Below are 25,158 nucleotides of genomic sequence, written 5' to 3'. Positions count from 1 at the left end.
TCGTATGTTTAGATCAAAGTAAACTGAAGAGATGCGAACGTTTTCTGCATACCAGTTCTCTCTTCTCTCTCTCTCTCTCTCTCTCTCAGCTGAGCAAAATGACCATGTGTCCACGTGGCTTCTCTCTTTCTGTCATGAACTTTTTCCTCCTTTTCAAGATACTTCTCTCTCGAGAGAATATTATGTTTAAACGCCTTGGAAATGTATTAGATCTGAAAAATGATCTCTATATGACTTTATGACAAGTAAATGAAATAGTCTTTCTCTAAACATGTAAACAGATATATATATATATATATATATATATATATATATATATATATATATATATATATATATATATATATATATATATAAACCACAGATTGAAAAGAGGGATGAAAGCATTTCTGATGAAACGAAAGGATGGAAGCATTTTAAGATCATCTGGTCATGTTGCAAGAATATACGACAATATGTTCGTGAAAAACAGTGACAATTCAAGAGTATTATGGAGAACGAGGCGGGGAGAAGACATGGAGAGGGTTGTGTTTACTGTTGGAAGACGTACTGAACCGAAAGGTAGAACGCGACTGATTGCAAGATAGGAGTGATTTGCGCATTGTGTGCAGGAGGTTCGACACGTAGTTGATAAGTTTTAGGTGTTTATAAATATATGCACTTTTCGGATATGAATAATGACCATGTCTAGATACGCAATGTTTGACGGTCAAGGGCTATAGACCTAGAAGTAATGGACGATAGTAGGTCAAATGGTTGTTTTCTCTTCCTATAGGAGCATTTCAATGACACAGCGTTCCACGTCCGGAATTTTTCTACTTCTGACTAGTTCTTTATTTTGCCTCAAGGCAACGCATGGAATCTGCCTTTAAGGACTGTGATATATATATATATATATATATATATATATATATATATATATATATATATATATATATATATATATATATATATATATATATATATATATATATATATATATATATATATATATATATATATATATATATATCATACATATATATATATATATATATATATATATATATATATATATATATACTGTATATATATATATATATATAATATACACACACATTTATATACATATGCGTGTGTTTTATGAGTATTAAATTTGGCTAAGAAGGAAATCATATCCTTGGTTGGATCCAACTGGAATGCATGATTTTCACGCAAACAAATATGTGCTGTGTTGTTAATGAGTACAACACACGCAGTGATAGTTAAAAACGAATATAAAATATCACTCGTTACTTTAATTGTTATAGTACACATATACACACATATATACATTATGTATATATATATATATATATATATATATATATATATATATATATATATATATATTATGGATTTAAAAATGAGTGCACTATGATGGTTGTGTATGTCTGAAGGATGTGATAATACATTTCAATTAAGTGTATAAATCAGATGTTTTGCGAGCAAGTTACAAGTATGATAAACTTGAATTACGCTGGCTTAAATTTTTCCCATCTGACTCGCGTGCTCAAGTTCTGTTAACGTTCGTTTTCGAAGAAACCGGTTATTGAGAGAGAGAGAGAGAGAGAGGTTGGGGACGGGAGGTTTAAATGGTGCTCAAAAGCATGTAGCCACATGATGCAATACTATCGCATCAGTAACAAGAACGTTTACACGGCAAGGATACTGTGGGTGTGAAGCTTCCATCCTTCGCCTAATTTAGCATTCAGAACTTCAGGTGCAATATCTTCAAACGTATCACCGGGTTTTCAAACAGCTAATCAACATGCAACGTAGAATGCCAGCTATTTAAAGGTTTTTAATACCAGGGCATTCAAATCCGTATACCGAGCTCTCATGACCTACTTTTTGGGTTCTGGAATTCTTTCCTGTCCTTCACATTGTAGGTGGGTGATTTAATCGAAGATAGCAAATTCACTTTAACCTACTGTTTTGTCTTATGAGAATGATGTAGCTTTTGGTTAATCTACATTAGATTCAAATGTCTAGTGTGAATGAAATTCGATGTTAAACTAGGAAAATCCTGAAACACATAAACCACCACTTATCTCTGAGTGCGTTTGCATGGAAGAGAGAGAGAGTAGCTTGTATTATTTGGTCTTCCGCAATTACAGGAAAATTTTATTATACGTATCCTGTCGTGCGGTGAAAAACGTAATAACCGAGAATATAAGTTGCGTCACCCGGGGAACATTCTGTTATTTCCCGCCTTCGAAGACCCGCAAGCGTTCTTCGTCGACGTTTTTGTCGAGTGCGAACGACATGTACGGTTTCCCCAGTCTAACCCCGCAGGTTTCCCCTAACGCCAGGGAATGGCCGTCGTACGTGCAATTTTGCACGTGCTCGGAATTCTCGAGTTTGCTGACATATTGACACCTTTCGCAACGATAGAAAGTATATGAAACAGCAACTTCCGTATTGATAAACTATGCAGGGAATCTTGGGTTTTAATGTTTTAATAAACAGGGAGAATGGGGGTTCGTACAAGATTGTAGCAGTCAGTTTTATTTATTATGAGAGCAGGAGGTAAATTACTCCTTATGGTGTAAATCTAGCATGGAAGACCGAGCAGTAATTCGTCTACCGTTCCTCTAACCTGCCTGCCTTCACTTGGATGACTCTATCTCTCTCATTAAAGCTTCCTGTTCTAGAGAGCACCAGGGTTATTGTAAAACACAACACATATATATTACCTGGCTCGATAAAATCCTACGGTATATTAAACCAAACATTTGTAATTTTCTGTTGTAAAATTAAATAATTACTAAAATTCCTACTACAATAAGAGTGGATGAAAGCTGTCTGAAGTGGAAAGGTAAAGACAATATTTTCTGAAAGGTTTTCAAACATCTAGAGGCGTATTCAGTTGATTTTAAGACAAAACAAGTAATGTTACATTGCAGTAAATTTACAGGACTGTTAATGCCATTAATAAAGTTAAAGTTTTGTATAAGTGGCTGTGGTTTGTCTTAATACTTCCTTACCACAGATTATAAGGTCTGTTCGTAATTAGACGGACTGATTTTATGAAATTCGTGGTTGTATGAAGCCCGTCATCTCGGCGACCTAAACAAGCCTACTGCCCGCTCCTCCCATTAAATGGCCTACCCCTGACAATGGATTGCTCCATAGACATACCCGGCCACATTCACAATTTTATGAATCATGAATGAGTTCTTATGCAGCATTTTCCCACAAACGATATAACAGATATACACGTGTAGTGTGATCCCATACAGATCCCTGAATTTTGTATTCTCCAAGAAATTCTTACCTTTGTGCAGGTGTTTTTGTATTGGAAAAGCCTTCTGATAGATAAAAGTTCAGAATACATTCCCTTTAAACGAGCAGATGTCGATTCTGCTGAAATTCTCCGTAACAAGGAAATTCCACAGACCAGTAGGAAGAAGACGGGGGAAGGGATACAGAGAGTTCCCAACGACCTCGTCGCTGGAACCTTGCCGACTCTTCGGCAAAAGTTCATTGCCTTTCAAGTGTGTGTTCAGGTTTTGCATTCTAGTCCTATTGTTTTTAATCAACTTTTAAATCACTTGATTATATAGGACTATAACTTTTAAAAGAATTTTAAGGTGTCAGTTAGACTTCACTGTGGATCTACCGTTTTTTAAGATACTTTCATGATCAGCTTTGGAGTCATGGTGGGCCTATCGCTTCTGAAATGTCCTTTTCGTTAATTGAAGAAGCGCAATCTCTTTTGGTTGTTAGAATGTTTAAAGCAACGAGCTAGTATTCTTGTTGATAAAATAACCTAAACAATATTTGGGAAAAACTGAGTAAACAATTAAATTGCTGTTGGACTTTACAGCATCAGGCGTTAAAAATTAGCTTTTCTTCATTTGTATTTTTATTATTATTCAGATTTCTTTTAAGCTGAAATTACATCATAGTCTCATAAAATGGTGTTATCATCAACAGTAACCCTTCTCGTACTGATATTAAAAGTAGCAGTAACCAGAGATCTTATGCCAAATTCGTTAATAACTGATAAGCAAAAGCCAATCTTTTAACAGACTCTGGGATAGACTTGACGCACCACTACGAGCGAGTTGAGAGCTGATAATCTATTAAAATATCTCATTGTTTTTTTATACTTGGTTTAAAAATATAAAACAATAACAGGAGATAAGGATATGCATTGACTTTCACTCTCAAGATTAACGATACATTAGTGCTGGTTTTGTTAATACAGACCGATAAATAAAAGGTTTGCCAGTCAATCTGATCTGCGTACATTTACACATTTTCACTAAAACACGCAAGTTGTTTCAGACATACTCTACTCGCATTTCCCTTCATACCATCAATCCAGCAATTTCTACAGTAGGTCTAAGGCCAGAGTCACACCATGCGTTTTTGCTGCGTCCAATATCACGTATGCGTTTAGCGGGATGGAGAAACAAGTTTTCAGTACGAGGTATCACATTGGTACGATTTTCCGGCAGTTACCTGCAACCTCCGGCATCACGCATCTCGGCGATCGTACGCCGGGAAATGGACAGCGTACAAATGCAGTTAAATTCATTTGTTCACAGTATCGCACTATCCCGCTGAAAAGGAGCGGTTTGACGCTGACAAATTCATCGAGTACATCCACGCCAAACCATCCATTTGGGAAAAGGGGGTCAAAGGGATATTCAGACAAAAACATTCGTAAGAGATCATGGACTCAAATAGGAGAGCAAATGTGCAAGACCTGGCCAAAGCCTGACTCGGAGGAAAGAGATGAAACAGGTAGGAGTTTTTAACCTTTTATTCGCTGTATAAAAACAAACTTGAGAAAAGGGCTAAAAATAAATAATTTAATTAACAATCACTACAGATCCTTTATTTTCCACAGTCCTAATTATCTATACAATAGTATAAAATTTGTAAGTTTTGTAACCAGGCAAAACAAAGTAAAATACCAAGTAAATTAGATTTTTCTGGAAAGGCACTGCTCCAACACCAAAGAGATACTGCAAAGTACTTTCAGATTAGTTGTCCCCTTGGATTCAGTAACTTCATAGTCTCTAGGAATTCGTTGAAAGTCTAATAACGACAAATGAATGTAAATATGCATCTGAGTCTGCCATCAGGGAGGAAGTTCGTCCTCACTGAATCTTAACGACTGGATACACGAGCGCTAAAAACGTCGCGTTGCAGCCACCTGACGCTGTCTTTTACAGTGAAGTATATTCCCATGCTTTTCAATGGAAAAGCAATAATTTGGACTAGCGTAACTAGTTTAACGTTAGGACGCGTTACGTGGGCGTCAGGAATTTCTAACGTCGGTGTAGACGTTATTAGCTCAGCGCTAGTAATGCCTTGCCTTAAAGCTTATGCCAAACATTCTGCTGGGTGGATTGATTGTCTCATAACTGTCTCTCCCTTAACAATCCTATCCAAGAGCAAGGATAAAAGTTCATCAAAACTTGCAACTGACATCCTGTAATAAAGGTAGAACTTATCGCCATGCTTTCGGCGGTTTCCAAACATAATGTGGAATTGAACATTAGAGTCTGTCTGATAACTCAGGATGAACCTACCAACGTCTCACATTTTCCTTCTTTGCATGTCTAATGATTGCGAGGCACAAGCCTGTCACACATCCAACTGAGACAGCATCCATAATGAACTAAACATGCTGTTTGATACTTAGTAACGCTTCGAAAATAGCGCTCGTGTACTGTGGCCAAAAAGTCAACGTTAGACAACGTCAGCAATGCGACGTTTTTAGCGCTCGTGTATCCAGCCCCTTATAGGCATTTGCCGTCTACCGGGTCTGCACGGAACATCTGCTTTTAAATAAAATCACTGCAACGTCCAGTCACGTTTCTATACTTTAGTTGGTTCTGGTCTTTCCATGTTTCACGTGAGTCCAAATAGCTTGACAGTCTTCCGGAAGGTTTGTTTCCACGGTAGATCTTCAAATGCAGAATTCTTTTCTGAAGAACTTGGAAGGTTTTTCCAGTGGACAAATGTTTACCTGTAAGGAATTTTAATGAATTAAAATATGGAAGTGGACTTATTTTAGGTTCTTCTACTTTTATTATATATACAGTATATATATATATATATATATATATATATATATATATATATATATATATATATATATATATATTGATCAGATACGTATGAAATTGTAATAACCATAATGCCCTCTAACTTCTCATATTCTTCACACTGTTATGAGATGCTTTTCACTACAAAGCCTTAGATCCAAATGCAAGAAATATGATGTAATTCTGATGTCCGGACATCAGAATTCTTCGTATTTCTTGCATTTGGGTATAAGACTCTGTAGTGACAAGCATGTTATAAAAAAAGTGAGAAGAATTCAAGAAGTTAGAGGGCATGGTTATTACGATTTATTATGAATTTCTATATATGAATCTGGTCTATATATATATATATATATATATATATATATATATATATATATATATATATATATATATATATATATATACATATACACACATATATACATATATATTATTTTGCATCATACGAAAACGTTTTGTTTCTTTCGAAATAAAGATAAATACTTGCTATATTTTTATTACAATGATTAGTTTTTCAAAAAAAGTTTTTGATACACGAAACAAGTTTCTTTTTTATGCAGAACGCTTCCCCAAAAATTCTGAATGCGGAAGACATATACGTTTCGTTGTGAAAATTCTATTAAAGCCGACGATTTTCCTCCTTTCTTTACATTGAAGGAAATGAAGACGGAAGTGGCGACATATTCTGGACTGTTACGTGAGGGGGTTTGGACCAGGGCAAAAGAGGAAATCGCGCGCCCAAGAAGAAGAAATACGTCTACGCAGACTCACTAACGTTCCTGCTGAACACCCTGGTGAAAAGAAAACCCCTAGAAAACGTCGAAGATGAGGAGGAAGAGGGAAGGAAACGAGGAAGATGAAGATGACGTCGACGGAGGGCAGCTGACATCGTGTCGAGAGCACCGAACCACCAAGCAAGTCGAATCTCTCTCCTGTCCAAAGTGAATCACTCGGGAAATCAGAACGTTCCACACACGGAGGAGAGGACGCAGACAAATCGTTTTTAGCGCCCTTCCTTCCTGACTACAGAAAACTTACTGACGATGAGAAAATAGAATAGATTTCAGGCTGCTGACACTCGAGTTCTTTCGAGAATCCGACGAAAACAAGACTTACAGAACCACTCACTCATCTGATTTTCTGAGTGGTATAACCGTACAAATCCCTCTCACCAGTGCCATGAATATCCCCTCCCTACCACAAGCAGAGAGAATGAAGAGTTCATTTCAATAGAGAAAAGGAAAAGGAAACTGTAATCCCTGGAAAAGGAGCAGAAAGACAGAGACGACGAAGACCTACATTTTTTCAAGAAACTGCTGTTGTAAGAACTTGAGCAGTTGGAGAAGTCAACTCATAACTAAGTTCAACTGCTCCTGTATCAGATGCAAAAGATAAACTGCACACCAATAAGTCATGCAGCATTACAAGATTCCAATATGCTTTTAACATGTATACAGTATTTACGGACGAACTATTTTAATACTGTAGCTAGACCAAATATTCCTGAATTACAGTAAGAACTGTCGCATGTCCTTGATTTTTGTAGGGTTGATACAGAAATTTAAAGAAAGTCCCTTTCTTGAGAAACATGTGAATATCACAGTACTATGGAATGCATATGGTCTTCAAAGTAATATAACAAATGATCGAATACAGGTACTTTTTCCCCTCTGTGTAAATGATAAATTAGCAATTTATACGTATTTTTAGGTGTATTTAATAGATTCTTTATAACCAAAGAAGTAACATTCATCGTTCTATTTGCCTGGTTTCAATTTACCCTCACATCTAACTGACTTTTGATCTCAACTTTCTTCTTTTGCAATCTCTCACTAGTGTTTGCAGTTTCTCTTCACTATCGCCACTCAACACAGCACTATCTGCAGACATCAACTATTCTGTACTACATTTCCGCTTTGTATGTTCTCAGACCTCTCGCATCATGGAACCATAGATACTAGAGATAACACTCTTGTCTGAGGCTCACTACCACCAAAAGAGTCACTGTCGCGTTTAAATATTCTAACATATTTTGCTTCCTTCAAAAAACACTTTGAACTAGTGTTTAATAACTCACTTGCTATTTCATTTTTCTAAGTCCAAGCATCCCATATACAGCTTTCCCCCCTTTAATTTTGAACTTTTCACTTGATTGTTTTGTAACAGTCATTTGACCCACCTACCCTCTGCATTAGCTATGACCACACTGTTCTGTTGCTTTTGTCATCGGCTACACTAGTTCCTCGTTGGATGAGTCGGTAGAGTTGTCGGCTAGCACTCTGCTAGGCCCGAGTTCGAGTCTCCGGCCAGCCAATGAAGAATTAGAGGAATTTATTTCTGGTGATAGAAATTCATTTCTCGGTATAACGCGGTTCGGATTCCACAATAAGCTGTAGGTCCCGTTGCTAGGTAACCAATTGGTTCTTAGCCACGTAAAATAAGTCTAATCCTTCGGGCCAGCCCTGGGAGAGCTGTTAATCAGCTCAGTGGTCTGGTTAAACTAAGGTATACTTAACTTTTACACTTTATAAATTATAATTCTACCATACACTTTCCCAGGTATAGTATGAAATGCTGTGACCCTTTACTTCTTACTCTCTTGCCTACCTTCACCCTTATACAAAGCAACCAGCATTCCTCTCTCCACGCCTCTGGAACCTCTCCATCATCCATGCATACCTTACACACACTGGCAAGCCATTCATCTGCACTTTAAAATTGCCTTGGCAGCTCACTACCAATCCCATCAGCACCTATTCTTTTACTTTCTATCATTAAATCCTCATAAGCTACCCCCAAAACCACTCGTAAACACACACACACACATATATGCATATATATACACATACATACATATATGTGTGTGTGTGTGTGTGAGGGTGGTGCATCCGGAACGCAGGGAATTTATCAGGAATAAAATAAAATGGAAACCATCCAGAGTTGCATTTTTAGTTTATTAGCCAAATTATCGCGACAGTCTCGAAAATTTGGCCAATAAACTAAAAATGCTACGATGGTTGTTCCCATTTTATTCTTGATATTCCTGTCCATAGTTTTTTCTAAACCAGGGAACAGTTCGAAATCCTGCTGGTAACGAAGTACTTGTCAATTACAATTCCCCTTAGGTTCAAGTTATTCTCGAGGTATAGTGAATTCGATACTCATCAATATTTGTGGCGTTATATTTGCGAACACACGAGTTTAAAAACCACGCAAGTATAAAAGAAGAAAATATTTATATATACAATACATATAACATATACACAGTATATATATACACACACACACATATATATATATGTGTGTGTGTATAACTCACAAAATAGCCACACAACTCTGTGTATACATAATTCCTCGTAATATGGGCTTCAATAAGTAAATACTGGTTTAGATTCATTTACACGTATTATATATATATATATATATATATATATATATATATATATATATATATATATATATATATCTGTGTGTGTGTGTGTATGTGTGCTTGTGAAGCATACGAGAGTAATGCAACTCGGTTAAATCATGGCGCAACACGTCCGCGTTTTAACCTTGTACCAGAACCATTTCGTTTCAAATTACGAAATCATCCTGCGAATAACGATACGAAATAATCTAATTTTTTATTTCAGAACACCTTGTGTCGACCAATGTAGAACCGTACGTAAGTCTCACAATTCGACGTCATTGCGGGAGCCGTTACACGTACGTCAAATCCAAGCGGTTCAAACCAGCTGGCTTTTCGTACACCGTTGCTTTTGCGTAACAATTATAGTGGGGTTGGGTGATGTTGGGGGAGGGGTTTCTTTAGCAGTAAGTCGAGGGAGCCGTCTACTTTCACCTCGCTGTCATTCGGAAGTCGTCTTATAATATGACTTCAACGAACTCTCCGGACGAATGCTAATTAATCAAGCACAAGACTGTTAGTCATCACTAACGCCTACTCATACATACTAACCTCTGGCGTCATCCCGGCCCCCAGGAAAATGCGCATTATATATATATATATATATATATATATATATATATATATATATATATATATATATATATATAACATAACATAACAAAAGGCAAGAGGACACTCGGATATATAAACTGTTTTTATCTCAACAGTTCGTAATTATCCATATAATTGCATCATCTGGGTTGTTAAAAATAAAAATATGGATAATTAGTGTACATTTGTGTGTCCCTTTCCCTTTGTGATGGCTGCAAATATGGATTGAACACACACACACATATATATATATATATATATATATATATATATATATATATGATTACAATCACTTTTGTACGTGACTTTTATATTGATATTGATATATATACAGTATATATATATATATATATATATATATATATATATATATGTTCTGTATGTATCCATGTGTTTGTGTGTGTGTGAATGGGAATATTCTGAAAGTATGCAAAGTTGTATCGTCGAAGTTTAGGGAATTTTCGGCAGAACTCGATGCCAGAGACACATTGCGGGAAAATCGTGTCATCTCTTAAGATTTCAGCGAAAGAAGCTTCGACCTCCACAGTTGTTCCCCATTACTAGATCTAAGCAACATGCATGTATAAATAAATGACCTTAGCGTCTGCTAGGGTCAGGGGCGTGGGGCTAGCAACCTCACTACTGAAGACTTTCAAAAAACTTGAAGACTTTACCTTTCAGGCATTACTGGCTCCAACGAGAAAAAGGAGTACTGATTATATATACTGTACATATAGTGTGTGTTCTCTGAATAGAAAAACCTACAAATTTTGTATTGGTTTATAACAAACTTAACTTATAAACATAGTAGATTAACAAAATAAAAAGTTTTTCATGTTCAAAGGAATTCACGATGACGTCACAGGTTTAAATATTGTTAGCCGATTTCCCGCTCATTCGGCATCCGGGGGTTTACCCGCCATTTCCTCTTCCTTCTTTCAACTAAGTACGTCCGGTCTGAACAAGACAGCCACCTTTTTTTTTTTTATCATTATTATTTACGGGGAAAATATGACGTATTAAGCACTTTCGAGAAGCGCAATTGCAGTAGCCACTTCTTTTGTCTTTTCAGGTCGAAGAAAACAAATACAACTGATTAATTTTATTAATTCGGAATCGATAAATATCGATTCATGTTAGCTGTTGCATTTGAAAAGACAAGGTGAATAAGATACTTATGAGTTAATGCCATATTTAAGAGAAGGTGAATATGATACTCATTCTAAATTTAGCTATGAGTCATTCCCATTCTTCCAGATACAACAGCACTGTAGGTTGGAAGCAGCATAGCTAGATACCCTTATAATATACAGTATATACATACATACATACATACATATATATATATATATATATATATATATATATATATATATATATATATATATATATATATAATGGGCTGCTCACAAATCACCGGTCAGTGTTTCATCATTTTGATCCACATTCCTATTTGAACAACTTTTCATTTCTTTACCCTTAATTCGAGCAACTTTATCATCATAAAACTATTCAATTTCAAATATCAAAGTGATTCTAGGTCTAGCTTCCTGTAATAGCAACACTTTGCTGACGATCATATCTTGTTTAACCTTGAAATAAAGGCAATTAGCTTTTACTTTCTGGGAAGCCATTGTTAACGATCCCCACATTTTGGTGATGACGTCAAGAGCGCATAAAAATTCACTTGACGGATGAAGGATATTTGACAAAAAGCATATGAACTGTGCTATCTGAACCTGTCGAATTATTCGAACAAACTATAGGATATCTGCTTTTCGCTAATGACGCTTCCCAGACAGAGCAGGTATGCATGCAAGGTCTAACTGATACTACACAGACACTACCCTTGATAAAAAGAAAATACTACTAATAAAATGTTTATCGACAGGTAACACTGACCCACATTATGTGACTCACCCTCTTTTTTTCTACTTGCTGGCGGTAACGATTACCCCCGTTCCGTTTCTGCAACTCTAAGACTTGGGCGCCATTTTTGTGATCATCCGGTGTCGACAGAAAATAACGAAGCTTTTTTTTGCACAAAAAAATATAGGTCGTTGTAGCCTATTAATGAGAAAACCAAACACCCTTACAGTACTAGTGGTCTACGCCAATGCCGAAAATGTCTCGTTGTTTCTGACAAACGACACAAGTCGCTAAAATTCAGGCATGAATAAAGAAAGGACAATGCAAGACATAACAAGCAGACAAACCCTCACCGCTGGCAATGAACTTTTCAAGGTCAAGCGGCGCTGGTGTTGAGCTCAACCCCGTCTGGCCAACTCAACCTGGGTGACTGGGTGAACTAACACCGTCTACAAGGGGTGTTATACTTACAGGGCTTGTTCCATCCGTACTGTATACGTAACAGCACGATTAGATGAAGTTTGTGCACATCAAAAACTTCTGCAACCCTATGAAGCTACTGAGAAGTTTAAGAGACGAGGAAACATGAATTAATCCAGCGATCACTTTTTCTCCAGCCTTAAGTTTTTACAGAATGTGGTTTGCCGGCTGGATCTGCAGATACACTGAATACAATATGCTGGATGCATGACTGTATAAAAAGATAATGTTTTGCTATTGTACGTTGTTTTGTTGTGATTTTCAATCGTTTTAAGGTTATAATATAAATTCTTTTACGAGCGTTTTCGACCAAACAACTCCCACCCGCCTTCCTCTCATCTCTCTCTTTCAGTAGTACTTCCCAACCTGTCTTTGTTGCCTGTCTAACCTAGAAGACTTCATATCTACAGCGTGATGTCATGCATGGCATCCTGAATTTTGCATGTATTAAGACATTGTGCGCTACGTAATCATGCTTCAATCCGTTTAAACTCGTGAAGAAACCATAATACCGGTATTAGCAGCAATATCAGGACAGTGGATATTCTTCATTACTACACGAGGCTGTATTCTGTACGTGCTTTCAAAACTTGCATATACTTTTTCATCAATTTCTCTGTTCAAAAATGCCTTGGGGGAGGCATGAAAATATTGAACGAATACAATCTAAGAGTATCCAATAGAGGAACAAAGACGAAAGTTAGTGTTTATGGAAATCAGGAGATTGCGCGGGAAAACTGTTGTTTAGTTTCATCTTGGGTCCCGGTACATTACTGGCAACTATCCCAAACGGCAACATTTCAACAGCTTACTTTACTATTCGTTTCACGACTTTCTACTGTACTGGCTTTACGTATACTGTATATATACAAATTTTGTGTAATTTTTAAAGCTAGAGACGCCAGAACATAGCAATAAATACGACAAATCAAAATATAAACTATGACCATCCCAGGATGTACAAGTAAATAACACTCTCACTACACTCTCTCTCTCTTTGATGTTAACGAGAAATGTTGCTGCCCGGTCACATACTCTTTAAACCCTAGAATAGTTCTGCGTTGCTAACCATGAATCGTCGAGAGAAATAACATTTTACCGGCGTTCTCACTGTTAAGAATTCACAGGGAAGGCGTGTGTCCGTTCAAGGTCAAAGGTTATGAAAGGTCAGTCGCTCCACTTAAATTTCCTTCCTGAACGCTGGGACTAATAAGAATATAATGATTCGTATAGCCATCGATTCATTCTGTCTCTGACAGCAATGACTTTGCTTAAGCTAATAACTCGAATCACTTTATTTAATTCTAAGCATATTCAGACACTGAGAATGTTGAACCTTGTAAGGAGATTGCCACTGTCACATATTCACGCATAAAAAAGTAGTTGAATCTTAATCTCAGGAGAGAAAGAGAGTATATACTGTCACAATAGGCTGGTCTTTCTATCGTTCTGGTGACTAATAATGCTGGAGGATTAGACCTATAATGCCAGAGGATTAGACCTATAAAGCCGGAGGATTATCGAGGGTATGTAATTTTTTTTCCAGATGTGCGAATGGTCACAATCAATATTTCCTCCCTTTGTTCTTGTATGTTATACATGTCAGACCATACTATCGACATTTCCATGCTATTTATTCTTAATAAATCAGTGTGCAAAACATATTACTGTTTTCCCTAACCAAGTGGATAATGAAAACCACACACATTCCTTGCAACAAGACCAAATACATGTTTGGTTGCACGTAACAATACTTCAATGCAGATATAGTTTATAATTCATACGTGAGATTTTCAAATCACTATTATTATAGGAAATACCCATTAGCATAAAAAGACAAATTTCCACGAGAAAAATATCTTTTGAAAACTGAAAGAAATACAAATGAATTATACGGGTTACCTGCACGCGTAAAGAAAATCTAATTATTTCAGATGAAAGAAAAGAAAGAATATTGTCTATGAGAAACAATACAAAAAATGTTTCTCAAGTTGTAATACGGTAATTATATGAACAGTTAAAAGTATTGTAAATGGCAAAATTTATTCAGATGAAAGACTTTCCCCTGCAATATTGATTATTTTTCTAGGACAAGCATTAAACGTACAAACACAAGTAATATGGAGGGAGTAACTACAACTCTTCCGACATGCTTGACTTTTAATCTTTTCACTTTAAACTGTTATACCACCTGGCTGATAGCCGAGCTCTCTCAGACAGTGTGGCGCGAATTCCCTAGTTTGGGGAAATACTGTAGGTTCCCTGATCTGGTGGAATCCGGTCAGTCCATGGCCTTCCGGTGGTTTCACGTTAAGAGCAAACTGAATATATATATATATATATATATATATATATATATATATATATATATATATATATATATAATATATACAGTATATATATATATATATATATATATATATATATATAATATAATTTTATATATTTTTTATTTATATAAAGAAATTTTACTTTTTTTTATTTCATAGATTTTCCTACTACATCGGGAAAGATATATTGAACTTCTGTTTCCAGAACTGGTTCACTTACGAGACACGTCATACTGCTTGTAACACTTCATTAACCGATTTTTACTAGATTTTAGTTGTGAGGTCTTCTGATAACCTTGAGAGAGAGAGAGAGAGAGAGAGAGAGAGAGAGAGAGAGAGAGAGAATTAATTCACAATATAACGGAAAACATCATGAATCATCGTTAATTCTGTGAATGGAGGGAAGCGTATTGTGACAGAACGGTTCTGTTGGCTTGTGTGTTTGTTTTTTTTTTCGTCTCTATTTTCCTACATTTCTTTTTTCTTCGCCATTTTCTTGCTTTCCTTTGACGTGATGAGTGGCACATCCACAGAAGTGGTTTGTCTTGCACACAAAAGGAAAACGGTCTGGATTGTCATATTTCAACCAGTGACATCAATTGCCATACGCAAGAGACGCAAACATTTCTTTCGGGAAAATGAGGAAATGCGTTCCCCTAAACTATTTGAATGGCAGCCCATCAAAGATAATCTGTGCACCTCAGGCGGTGCAATGTAGGCATTACTTAAGGGTCTTTGCAGCGTCCCTTCGGTCACTAGCTGCAACTGCTTTTATTCCTTTTACTGTACCTCCGTTCATATTCTCTTTCTTCCATCTTACTGTCCACCCTCTCCTAACATCTGATTCATAGTGCAATTGCGAGGTTTTCCTCCTGTTACACCTTTCAAACTTTTACTGTCAATTTCCGTTTCAGCGCTGAATGTCCTTAGTTGCCCCAATACTTGGCATGTATGCCTAAAATCTATAAATCAATCAATCAACCATCAAAGGTAAGCGATAAGGCTTTATTATCCACATGGCTGACGTGAAATTCTCTCGTCACAGAAGTCATTTTGATTAAAGACGACTTCATTGATTAACAGATGATTCAGGGTTATTGAAAAGTGCCATGTCATTCTATCTCTTCCCATCAGTTATGTATTTTTTAAAATGAAACAATAGATATGGCAACTGTCCCGTTTCACTGCCCTCTTAATATATAATTACGGAGTTAGATTCATTTAAAAAATCTCATTCAAAGACGCCTAACTCCAAAATACTACAGCAGTTATCACCACATTAAAAATAACCTCAAATATCACATACACTTGTCTGTTTTTTGCATAAGGTCTTAAAAATTTGTCATAGGAACGTATTCAGTATGAAAAAAATATATAATGGGTCTCAGATATTACCTCATAATTATGTCACAATCATGTTTGGTGTGCGAGTCGTCTTCCATAACCATCCGAATTCCTGTGATTGAAGGAAATTTCGGTAGGTCGTCGGAGACGGATTCCCGTACATAAAATCAGGACCTACTTAACAGAAGAAAAAAATTGTTACCCGAGTCTACGCTTTCAGGTGTCCGAATTCCCTAAGGCAAACAGAGGACAAGGGGGATTGTTGACCCACTCCTCAAATCCCGCTCACTTCAAAACAACAGCTGTGTTAATCTTTGAAGGAAAAACGGTTACTCTAAATTCAAAATGGTACCACCTGGCGTCTTGTTTGTGATATGTTCTGTCGTCTGAAAGACGTTTCTCTCTCTTACTGTAACGCTCTTGTGAGGCTGATTCATAATTTTCGCCAGTTAAGGCTTCCTGCATAACCCTAACTACAGAACAATACCGACTGCGTTAATGCGACGCGCTTCCTTCCCAATGGCGTTTATGTCAATCGAGGATTATGGCAAACCTTGCATGAGGCAATAAAACATAATACATTCAGAGACTGCAATATTCTAAACATGGTTTGGTCGGTGTGATAAAAGTAGCTCTATTATCAGGTTACAGAAACCCTCTAACCATCCGTCACGAGCGGTTGTTTTTTTCCAACAGACGTGGACTCAAGGTCCTCCAAGAACCCGGCCGAAAGCCCTGAAACGATCCACTAAAAGATAAAGTACACGGGAATGGATGGCAATAATGCAAAATCAGTCTAGGCGAAGAAAGCACGTTCATCGTCTGGAAGACGAGTGTTGTGGACAGACGAAGGGGAAGAGCGGGGGGGGGGGGGGGCGGGGGGAGAACCATGAAAACGTCAATACAGGAGCCCTTCTACCAACACCCTAACCAACCCCCCAAAACCCAACGAGAACATTTCCCCACTGGGATCACCTACCAAAAGTACCGCCTCCTTCCCAACCCCCACCCCGACGTCTAGTAGTAATTGGATGACACGTGAATGGCAACAGCATTGCTGGGTTCATAGCTGCTCCCAGAAAGTAGATCCTACGCTATGTCCCAGGATCTTATATCGATGTTTTGAAAGGTGACGCTTTAAATCAGTTTGCCTGGAAACTGTCGGTTAAAATGTTTTAGTAAAGGCGGGAAACAGGAGAAGGGAAGATTCGAGACTGCTCTGAATCGATATCAAAGCCGTCTTTGGCCTGCTGAGTTCTACTAAATTCACTTTTTGGTGCATAAAATCACGACAAACCTTGCTCCTATAGTGAAGTTTATTTTTTCTCACTGCAAAATAATATTTCATAGAATTCTTTACAATGAAGTGTTGTAATGGGTTCGTTTTAGTTCTACTTAAATGACAAACAGACAACTCTTCTCCCGTGTTATCACAACTGGCTTCAGTATGGGTACGAAGTTGCGTGCCGCCGTATTTTAGGCTTAAGCTTAAAATAATTACAAAAAGGAATATACAGAATATAACTTGTAACACTGATAGGGAATTGCATTTGCCATTCACTTTACATGAAAATAAACTTTTGGAGAGGAAAGTGAAAATAGAGAAGGGTTAGGGTACATCAGTGCATAATTTGTTTTGATTATATTGGAAAACGATTAAGTTGTAAAGTACTTCAGTCGTGAGACTTTGCAGGTCACCGAAAACGTACTGTGATAAACCATCTTCGATTTTCCACGGAAATAGCAATAGCTTAGCATTCCCCCCCTCCCCCTACTACCAAGCTCCTCACGGCCCCTAGCGCTCTCCCTTCCTCTCTCTTTCCGACCAATCAAATGTTATGTTAGCGACACGCATAACAACAAAGCACGAATGTGCTTCTATCTAATTATGAACACAAGAAAATACATGCTTCTCAAACCCAACACGGAAATGTCTACGAAAAACAAAGTGGCTTGTCACAAAATGGCTTTTCATTGACACTGCTAAAATAATGTCCTGCATAAACTGCAAATACCAGCCCAGACGAACGAGCTAGGGAGATAGTGTCAGTTCGCGTCTCTGTATGAGAGAGAGAGAGAGAGAGAGAGAGAGAGAGAGAGAGAGAGAGAGAGAGAGAGAGAGAGAGAGAAATGGAAACTAACGAGAGAAAATGACGAATAGGGGGGAAGAGCAAACGACGAGAGGGGAAGGATCACAAAGACCCAGGATAAATGAGTTGAACAGATGACAGGCGAAATGGCGACGGGAGGAGGGAGATAATGGAGCGAGAGGGCCACGGCAGATAAAAATGGAAGGGAAGTGAACGCGGGGGAGAGCCGGAAGGGGAAGTTGATGTGACTGTGGAGCTACATCAGCAACATCATCTAGCTACAGGATTAGCACCCCGCATATAGCCACGCCGGCTGAACAGAGGGAGAGAAAAAAGGGAACAGGTTCACGCTTTTCGTTCTGATTGTTGTCACTTGCTCACGCAGCAGTGTGTACAACCCTCCATCATACACCGCGCCAGTCACATGTATCTTATATACACATCCACTTCCTTCTAAGATCTGAAGGCTCTTCCCACAATACCTCTCCCACTCTATCCGGCATATTCTGGGTTTAACTCTCCTTCTTCCTTCCAACACTTTCGAGTTACAAACTTATTTTACTTTCTACCTAATCGTCCTCCATACGTAAACCACCTCAGAACAAAGCTTTCTTGTCCCTTTTATCCGTTTCACCCCACAAGTACTACAAACACAATTATCTCAACAAGCTCAAAAATTTTCGCTCTCTCCCATTTACATCTGACACCCAAACTTCACTTCATAAAGACTATCATCGCCAGTCAACCATCTCACAACCTACTTCTGTCTTCTCTGAAATTCCGCATCACCCTATCCACAAGGATGCTGAACAGTCCTGGAATCATAACACAATTTTTTGTATTACTTGATGGCTAGCAAATGCTACCAGGTGCAATGTTTAGAATTTCTGTTATTAACATTAGCTGTATGCCCTGGAAGTTTACTCAGCAATTTTGGAAGTTTATTCAGCAACTTGACGAGTCTGATCTCCGTTCCTCCATGCAAACTACCGTACTATACCTACCAATATTTAAAAAAAAAAAAATCATTTGCGCGCTGGACAGCTTCCTCTCTCCTGATGTCTCACTATTTAGCTTTTAACGCAGAGGCTGATTGGGCAGAAACTGTAATAGTTTATTAGAACCAAAACCTACGGACACAATAAGTCATGGAAAACAGGGAACGCGGAAGCATGAGAGAGAAAAGAGGATCAGTATTTTTTAGTAATAATCCTGTTAACGAACACAAACTCCTTTGGCTGAAATCACAGCCTGCAAAATATATCCGAGTTGAGCACGTTTATCTTTCTCCCGCTCTTTTGGGGTTTCCTTTTCAGACTAGCGGCCAGCGTGACCTCAACAAACGTTGTCTGTAAAGTTTTGATGAACACGCACACACGCAACACTCACCCATATATATATATATATATATATATATATATATATATATATATATATATATATATATATATATATATATATATATATATGACATAATAAACTAAATTTCAAAATTTACATTTATATGAAAATATATATAATTATCAAAATACATTTGAAAAGTTATCTATAAATTCTATATATGTATGGAGTGAATTCTTTATGAAACTATCGATTTTAATCTTTTACATCAAATAATACTAATTACCCATTGTTGGTCGCCACTGTCGTTGTGACGCCAGTACAGACCACTAACAATTTACAAATTATATTCAAGATTACAACAAGAGCATTCTTACACTGTTAGTAATTACGATATTGAGGACGTAATTATCATTCATAGACTCACTCAATAATAATAATAATAATAATAATGAAGTATAATTCCTTTTCGTATCATTGAAATCCCTGTCACAGTGAATACAAAAGATTGCTAATAATAAAGTGTGAAACGTGCGTATTTCCGCGTCAAAATAATTCAACCTTCTCATGATAGGAAAGTTTTTTTAAGCTGCCTCGAATGTAGGTCACCCTAACTCTTGCTGTATTTGTTTCTCGTGACGTGAAGGTAAATGAGACGGCTATTCACAATTAAACCTCTCTCTCTCTCATATATATATATATATATATATATATATATATATATATATATATAATACATATATATATATATATATACATACATATATATATATATTTTACATACATACATATATATAACATATCATATATAGCCTATATATATATATATGTAATTCTAATAGCCACAATGCCCTCTTAACTTCTCGAATTCTTCGCGCTTTTTTTGAGAAGTTAAGAGGGCATTGTGGCTATTATAAAATTACATATGTGTCTGGTAAAAGTGACCAGTAGATTCTACATATATTATATATACAGTATATATATATATGTGTGTGTATACAGGCTATATATACAACTTAGAAATCACGTTATTGAAGTAAAGCAAAGTTAGGTGTTTATATAAACATTTGTATAAACAAGCATTTTCATTAGTACGACGCAATATATAAGCCTGCAAATAATACACAAGTATACATGTGATGGTCATGAACACGAGAAAATATAACAGATTAAAGTGAAAGGAAAAAAAATCGAACAAAAAAATAGTAGGGTTTCCGGTTGCATCAGCTTCAAACCGGTTCCCGAATTTCATTTGTTCATGGTAATATCAGGGGACGCTTCGAATGTACCTCTTTAATGGAAACTTCCACAAAGTGAAAATAAAAAAAATGGGCGAAAAGCATTCAAAATTATAACATTCGTGAGAAAAAGTAGGAAAAATACGGTGCAATGGATCTGCTTTTGAGTTTAGTTGAACAGGCGGATAGTAGCTCTAGAAATTGTTGAAGACGTTTAAAACGTTTTTTTTTTCTTTAATAGGCGAAGACCAGCGTATGACGTCGAGTTAAATGTTTATACTTTCATTATTTCTTGTGGTCGCATAAAAACATATTTTAACGCTAGAAATCGGAACCCTTTAACAGTTAAATTAACGACAGAATTGTTCTGTTACACTTTAACAGAGTTTAGCGATGAACTCGGTTTGACCTGCTTCCTAACACGGGAAATCAGCTGCCCCCATTTGACCTTCGGTCGTGACCTCTGACATCTTAGCAATAACAGACAGAGGTCGCTTGGAACTTGGCTGAGAAGTCATGTTTCCATGCATTACCGCGTAGTGACACTCCGAAAACTGGGATACATTTTCAAAAAAAAGTCACGAATAACAGAAAAGTTTGGAATGGTATATTAATGTTATGTTCAACACGAAATTCCAACTGGAAGTTTGTACTGAACCATTCTCTCAAATAAGCGAAGTTCCATAGTGATGAAGCCATGGTCTTATTCTTCAATCTGCATTTAAAATTACTTTTTTTTAGTATTCATTTTACGAAATATCGATGGGGCACTACATTTCTGTCTTCGTTTTTTTAAATACAGAATTGTCGACTGAAATTCTCTACAGAATTGAATGGAGAAGTTTGGATTTTTACACTTTAAGTAAAATATGGCTGATACGATCATTCTAAATACGAGAATGCTATACTGACATCGCAATGCGCGCACAGATTATCGACTTTTTTTTAACGAGGATATGTCTAGATCACCGATCAACTGGACGGTCCCACACTTCCTCAGTACCATTTCTACCCTGTATGACATGACTGTCGTTTTCGATGGGACAAATGCACTGGTTAAAAAATGCAACGCTAAAGCGTAAATCGTTTTCCAAATGTGTGCTCATTCTTAAGATCAACTGGAACGAGCCACCATAAAAGTCCTCATAAGATAAAAAACCTACACAAAAGAATACCCAAAGTGGTACCTCAAAATAACGCGACCGACAATGCAGGTGTTACTACAGGTCTCGTTTCTCAATCCTGTCGTCATCGTAAGTAGCATATCTGTACACCTGGAGAGAGAGAAAGAGAGAGAGAGAGAGAGAATCTCTCCGGCAAAATGTGGATTGGAATATAAACATAATTGTCAGTGCCACATCCATACTTGAACTGCCGAACTGATGATAAACGCTCTAACTATAATTTCCACGCCAGGCTTTTCTGGCAATAATTGTCTATTCCCTTTAAACACTGTGCCATTCACCTCTAATTGTCATGCATTTCTCACATGATTTCAAAATGGCGTACAAGTGGTGGGAAATATGATACAAATCAATAAAGTCTAACTTTATATTTTAGTACTAGCTGTTAAAAAATTACAATAAACCAGTACCATCGGTACGTGAATGAACCTGGAACTTGCCTTTCTTTTGCTGTGTGATTTCATTTCCTCTTGTCTATCCCTTCCGAATTTTATCTGTACCTGAATTCTACACTCCCATTCTTTTCAATGAACTTTTCTGTCACGTCTTCATAAAATGTGTGCCTCAGTTTCAAGTGTTCAAGCAGAGTTTTTTCAATTGACATCAGAGCAAAGGATGACAAGTTTTCTTGTCCTTGTGTACTGTTGCAGTAAGTTTTGATTCTTTTCAAAGACGAAGAAGTCCTTTTTGTAACTGCACTTGTAGCAGGTATAGTAGCAATCAACTTAGCAAGTTTATAAACTTCAGGCAGCCCCTGATATAGTTTCGTTTTATGCATGATTTTCATCATATCCAAAACGGGCTTGCCTCTGAACTCCGAAGAACAGTATAGAACACCCAACTCATTCTTCAGCCGAACAATATCAAAGAACGACCCATATTGCTTCTCCAAACATTTCAAAGCACTCTCAGGAAACTGCTGACTGTGTTTTTCAAAAAAATCACTGTTCAGCAAAATGAAGAAATCGAGCTGTGTCACTACCCGAAACCTGTGTCTGAGCTGAGATAAAACGTTGTCTAAAATTTCACAGAAGAGGGCTCTAAAGCTTTCTTCCTCTTCGAAGTTTTCGATCCTGGGTTTTTTAGCTGGGTTTTCGTCATTTTTTGCCGGGGAACTTTCCTGGAAAATCCTATCGAAACCATCTTCACGAATTTTCTGAATCTTTCCAATCAGCTCTTCAACCTTTTTGATGCAGTAGGCAATATCCATCCCTTTGTTCTGAAGAGCACAGAAAAAAACATCAGCTAAAGAAAACACCGATGAAAAAATGTTCACCAGAAAACGAGTCTGGAAGCTCTGGAAGAAAGCCAAAAAGCCTCGGCTCTTCAAGACAGTGTCATCGTCCCAATCATCGGACTGATTAAGTACGTGGAGAAAAAACGTCGTCAGTGGGTCATAGTATTCTTTCACAGTGTTCAACAGTCTTGAAGAGAAATTCCATCTTGCAGGTGCTACTCCGGGTAACAGTTTCTCTACAAAAGTTTTGAGGGCAAGTGTCTTCCTGGAAGACTTTGGAAAAAATGCAGCTAAACACGAAAGCGTTTGCAAAAATGCTCTGCACCCTACGATGTTTTTTGCCGACTGCTGAAGCGTCAGATTAAGCAAATGGCTGTAACAGTGTACAAATATAGCACACGGGTGCAAATCCTGTATCCTCTTATTTAAGGTATTTTGTTGGCTAACTACAACAACAGCGCCATCGTATGTCTGTGCAACAAGTTTTCCCCCGCAACCGAAGTCGCTCAGCACACGCTCTATGTGTTCCAGTAAGCCTACAGAAGACCGATTAGCACTAATGTCAGTGAAATGAAGGAATCTTTCTTGAACTTCACAGTTTTGGTCAACAAAACGAAAAACAGTAGACATCTGTGACTTATTAACTACATCGGACGTCTCATCTAAAATCACAGACACAAAGTCAGTTTTCACAATATCTTCCTTAATCTGTTTCGTGATTAAGTAGCCAATTACTGTTATCAAATCATTCTGAATGGCGGGGGATATGTCTCGAAAAACAGTGGACTCTTGCATGCGAATTTCCAGCATCGGATCATAATGGCTAATCAGTGCAAGTAGCTTCAAGTAATTTCCTTTATTTACAGAAGTATCTGACTCGTCCCGGCCTCGAAGAGGAAGTTCTTGCTTTGATAGAAAGCAAACGGCATCAATCAATCTTTTCAGGATTTCTCTATTTTTCTTAACATTCTCATTGTGCATTTCGTCACTCATAGGTTGGTGCTCCTTCGTCTGATGGTCATTTGTCGTTCTTACGAAACTGTTATACTGCAGAAAACAACTTATGTGATTAAATGATTTCTCATGCCTAGCAACTGCCAATGTTAAAGTGTTCAGATTATCAAAACCAGCGTTTGACCATATATTGTCTTCATTTGAAAAGAGCAAACAAGGCCAGCAGAACAGCTTGTTCAACTTGGGTGAGCCAGTTAACCAATGAGTAGTTTCATATTGCGCAAAATTGAAATGCCTCATATATTCCTTGTTCTTCTCCTTGTGCTTTTTTGTTAGTCCTGGCAGTGGTGGGCAGGGTCTGCACATTCTTATGATATAAATTTTCTCAGGAACGCTTCTTCTCCAAAATGGCTTTTCCAGTAGTTCATTAACTAAACAAATGTCCTCTTCTTGAGTACCAGTGGTTTCCATCACATTCAAAATACCTAGAAGCTTTAAGCTAGTCCCACAACAAACCAGTGAAATCACCAGGACACATACAGAAGCGAAAGGTTACAAATAACCACCTTTCACAACCTCACAGACACATCCTGCTCAACAACTGAAGCTACACTGCTTGGCGCATCAAATAAGAATCCGCTTGATAATGAAGGACGGCAAGATTGTGACGTCAGGGGGTTTGCGTTCGCACGCCTTCATGGAGACGACAGAACCTGCTCCGATGCGCCACGAGAGGAGCTAGCGTCACTTAGCTGCCTAACAACTCAATGAATTTTGAAACACATGTATTCATTGTACTGCACTGTGTGTGTTAAGAAGATTGTATGTTTATTTTAATACTTTAATGCCTGTAATTCATACAATAGACATTTAAAAATATTAATGTATCACCAAGACCTGGTGATTCGCCAGTGACACGCACATAAGCACACACTACATATATATATATATATATATATATATATATATATATATATATATATATATATATATATA

At 37.2% G+C, this 25,158-nt stretch overlaps 1 protein-coding gene across 1 annotated transcript; it reads right to left on the bottom strand.

The window, feature by feature from the left end:
* Positions 1-4,780: 4,780 nt before the first annotated feature.
* Positions 4,781-24,875, bottom strand: LOC136851302 (zinc finger MYM-type protein 1-like). Its single transcript, XM_067125302.1, has 2 exons — positions 22,412-24,875; positions 4,781-6,010 (listed from the first exon to the last, which is right to left on the bottom strand). Exon 1 carries the CDS (start codon positions 24,631-24,633, stop codon positions 22,462-22,464), a length of 2,172 nt encoding a protein of 723 aa, XP_066981403.1. The 5' UTR covers positions 24,634-24,875; the 3' UTR covers positions 4,781-6,010; positions 22,412-22,461.
* Between the last annotated feature and the right edge of the window lie 283 nt (positions 24,876-25,158).

The sequence above is a fragment of the Macrobrachium rosenbergii genome, chromosome 23, assembly GCF_040412425.1.
Source record: "Macrobrachium rosenbergii isolate ZJJX-2024 chromosome 23, ASM4041242v1, whole genome shotgun sequence".
Classification (NCBI taxonomy): Eukaryota; Metazoa; Arthropoda; class Malacostraca; order Decapoda; family Palaemonidae; genus Macrobrachium; species Macrobrachium rosenbergii.
Note: the sequence above shows the minus strand (reverse complement) of the source record. Positions and strands in the feature narration are given on the sequence as shown.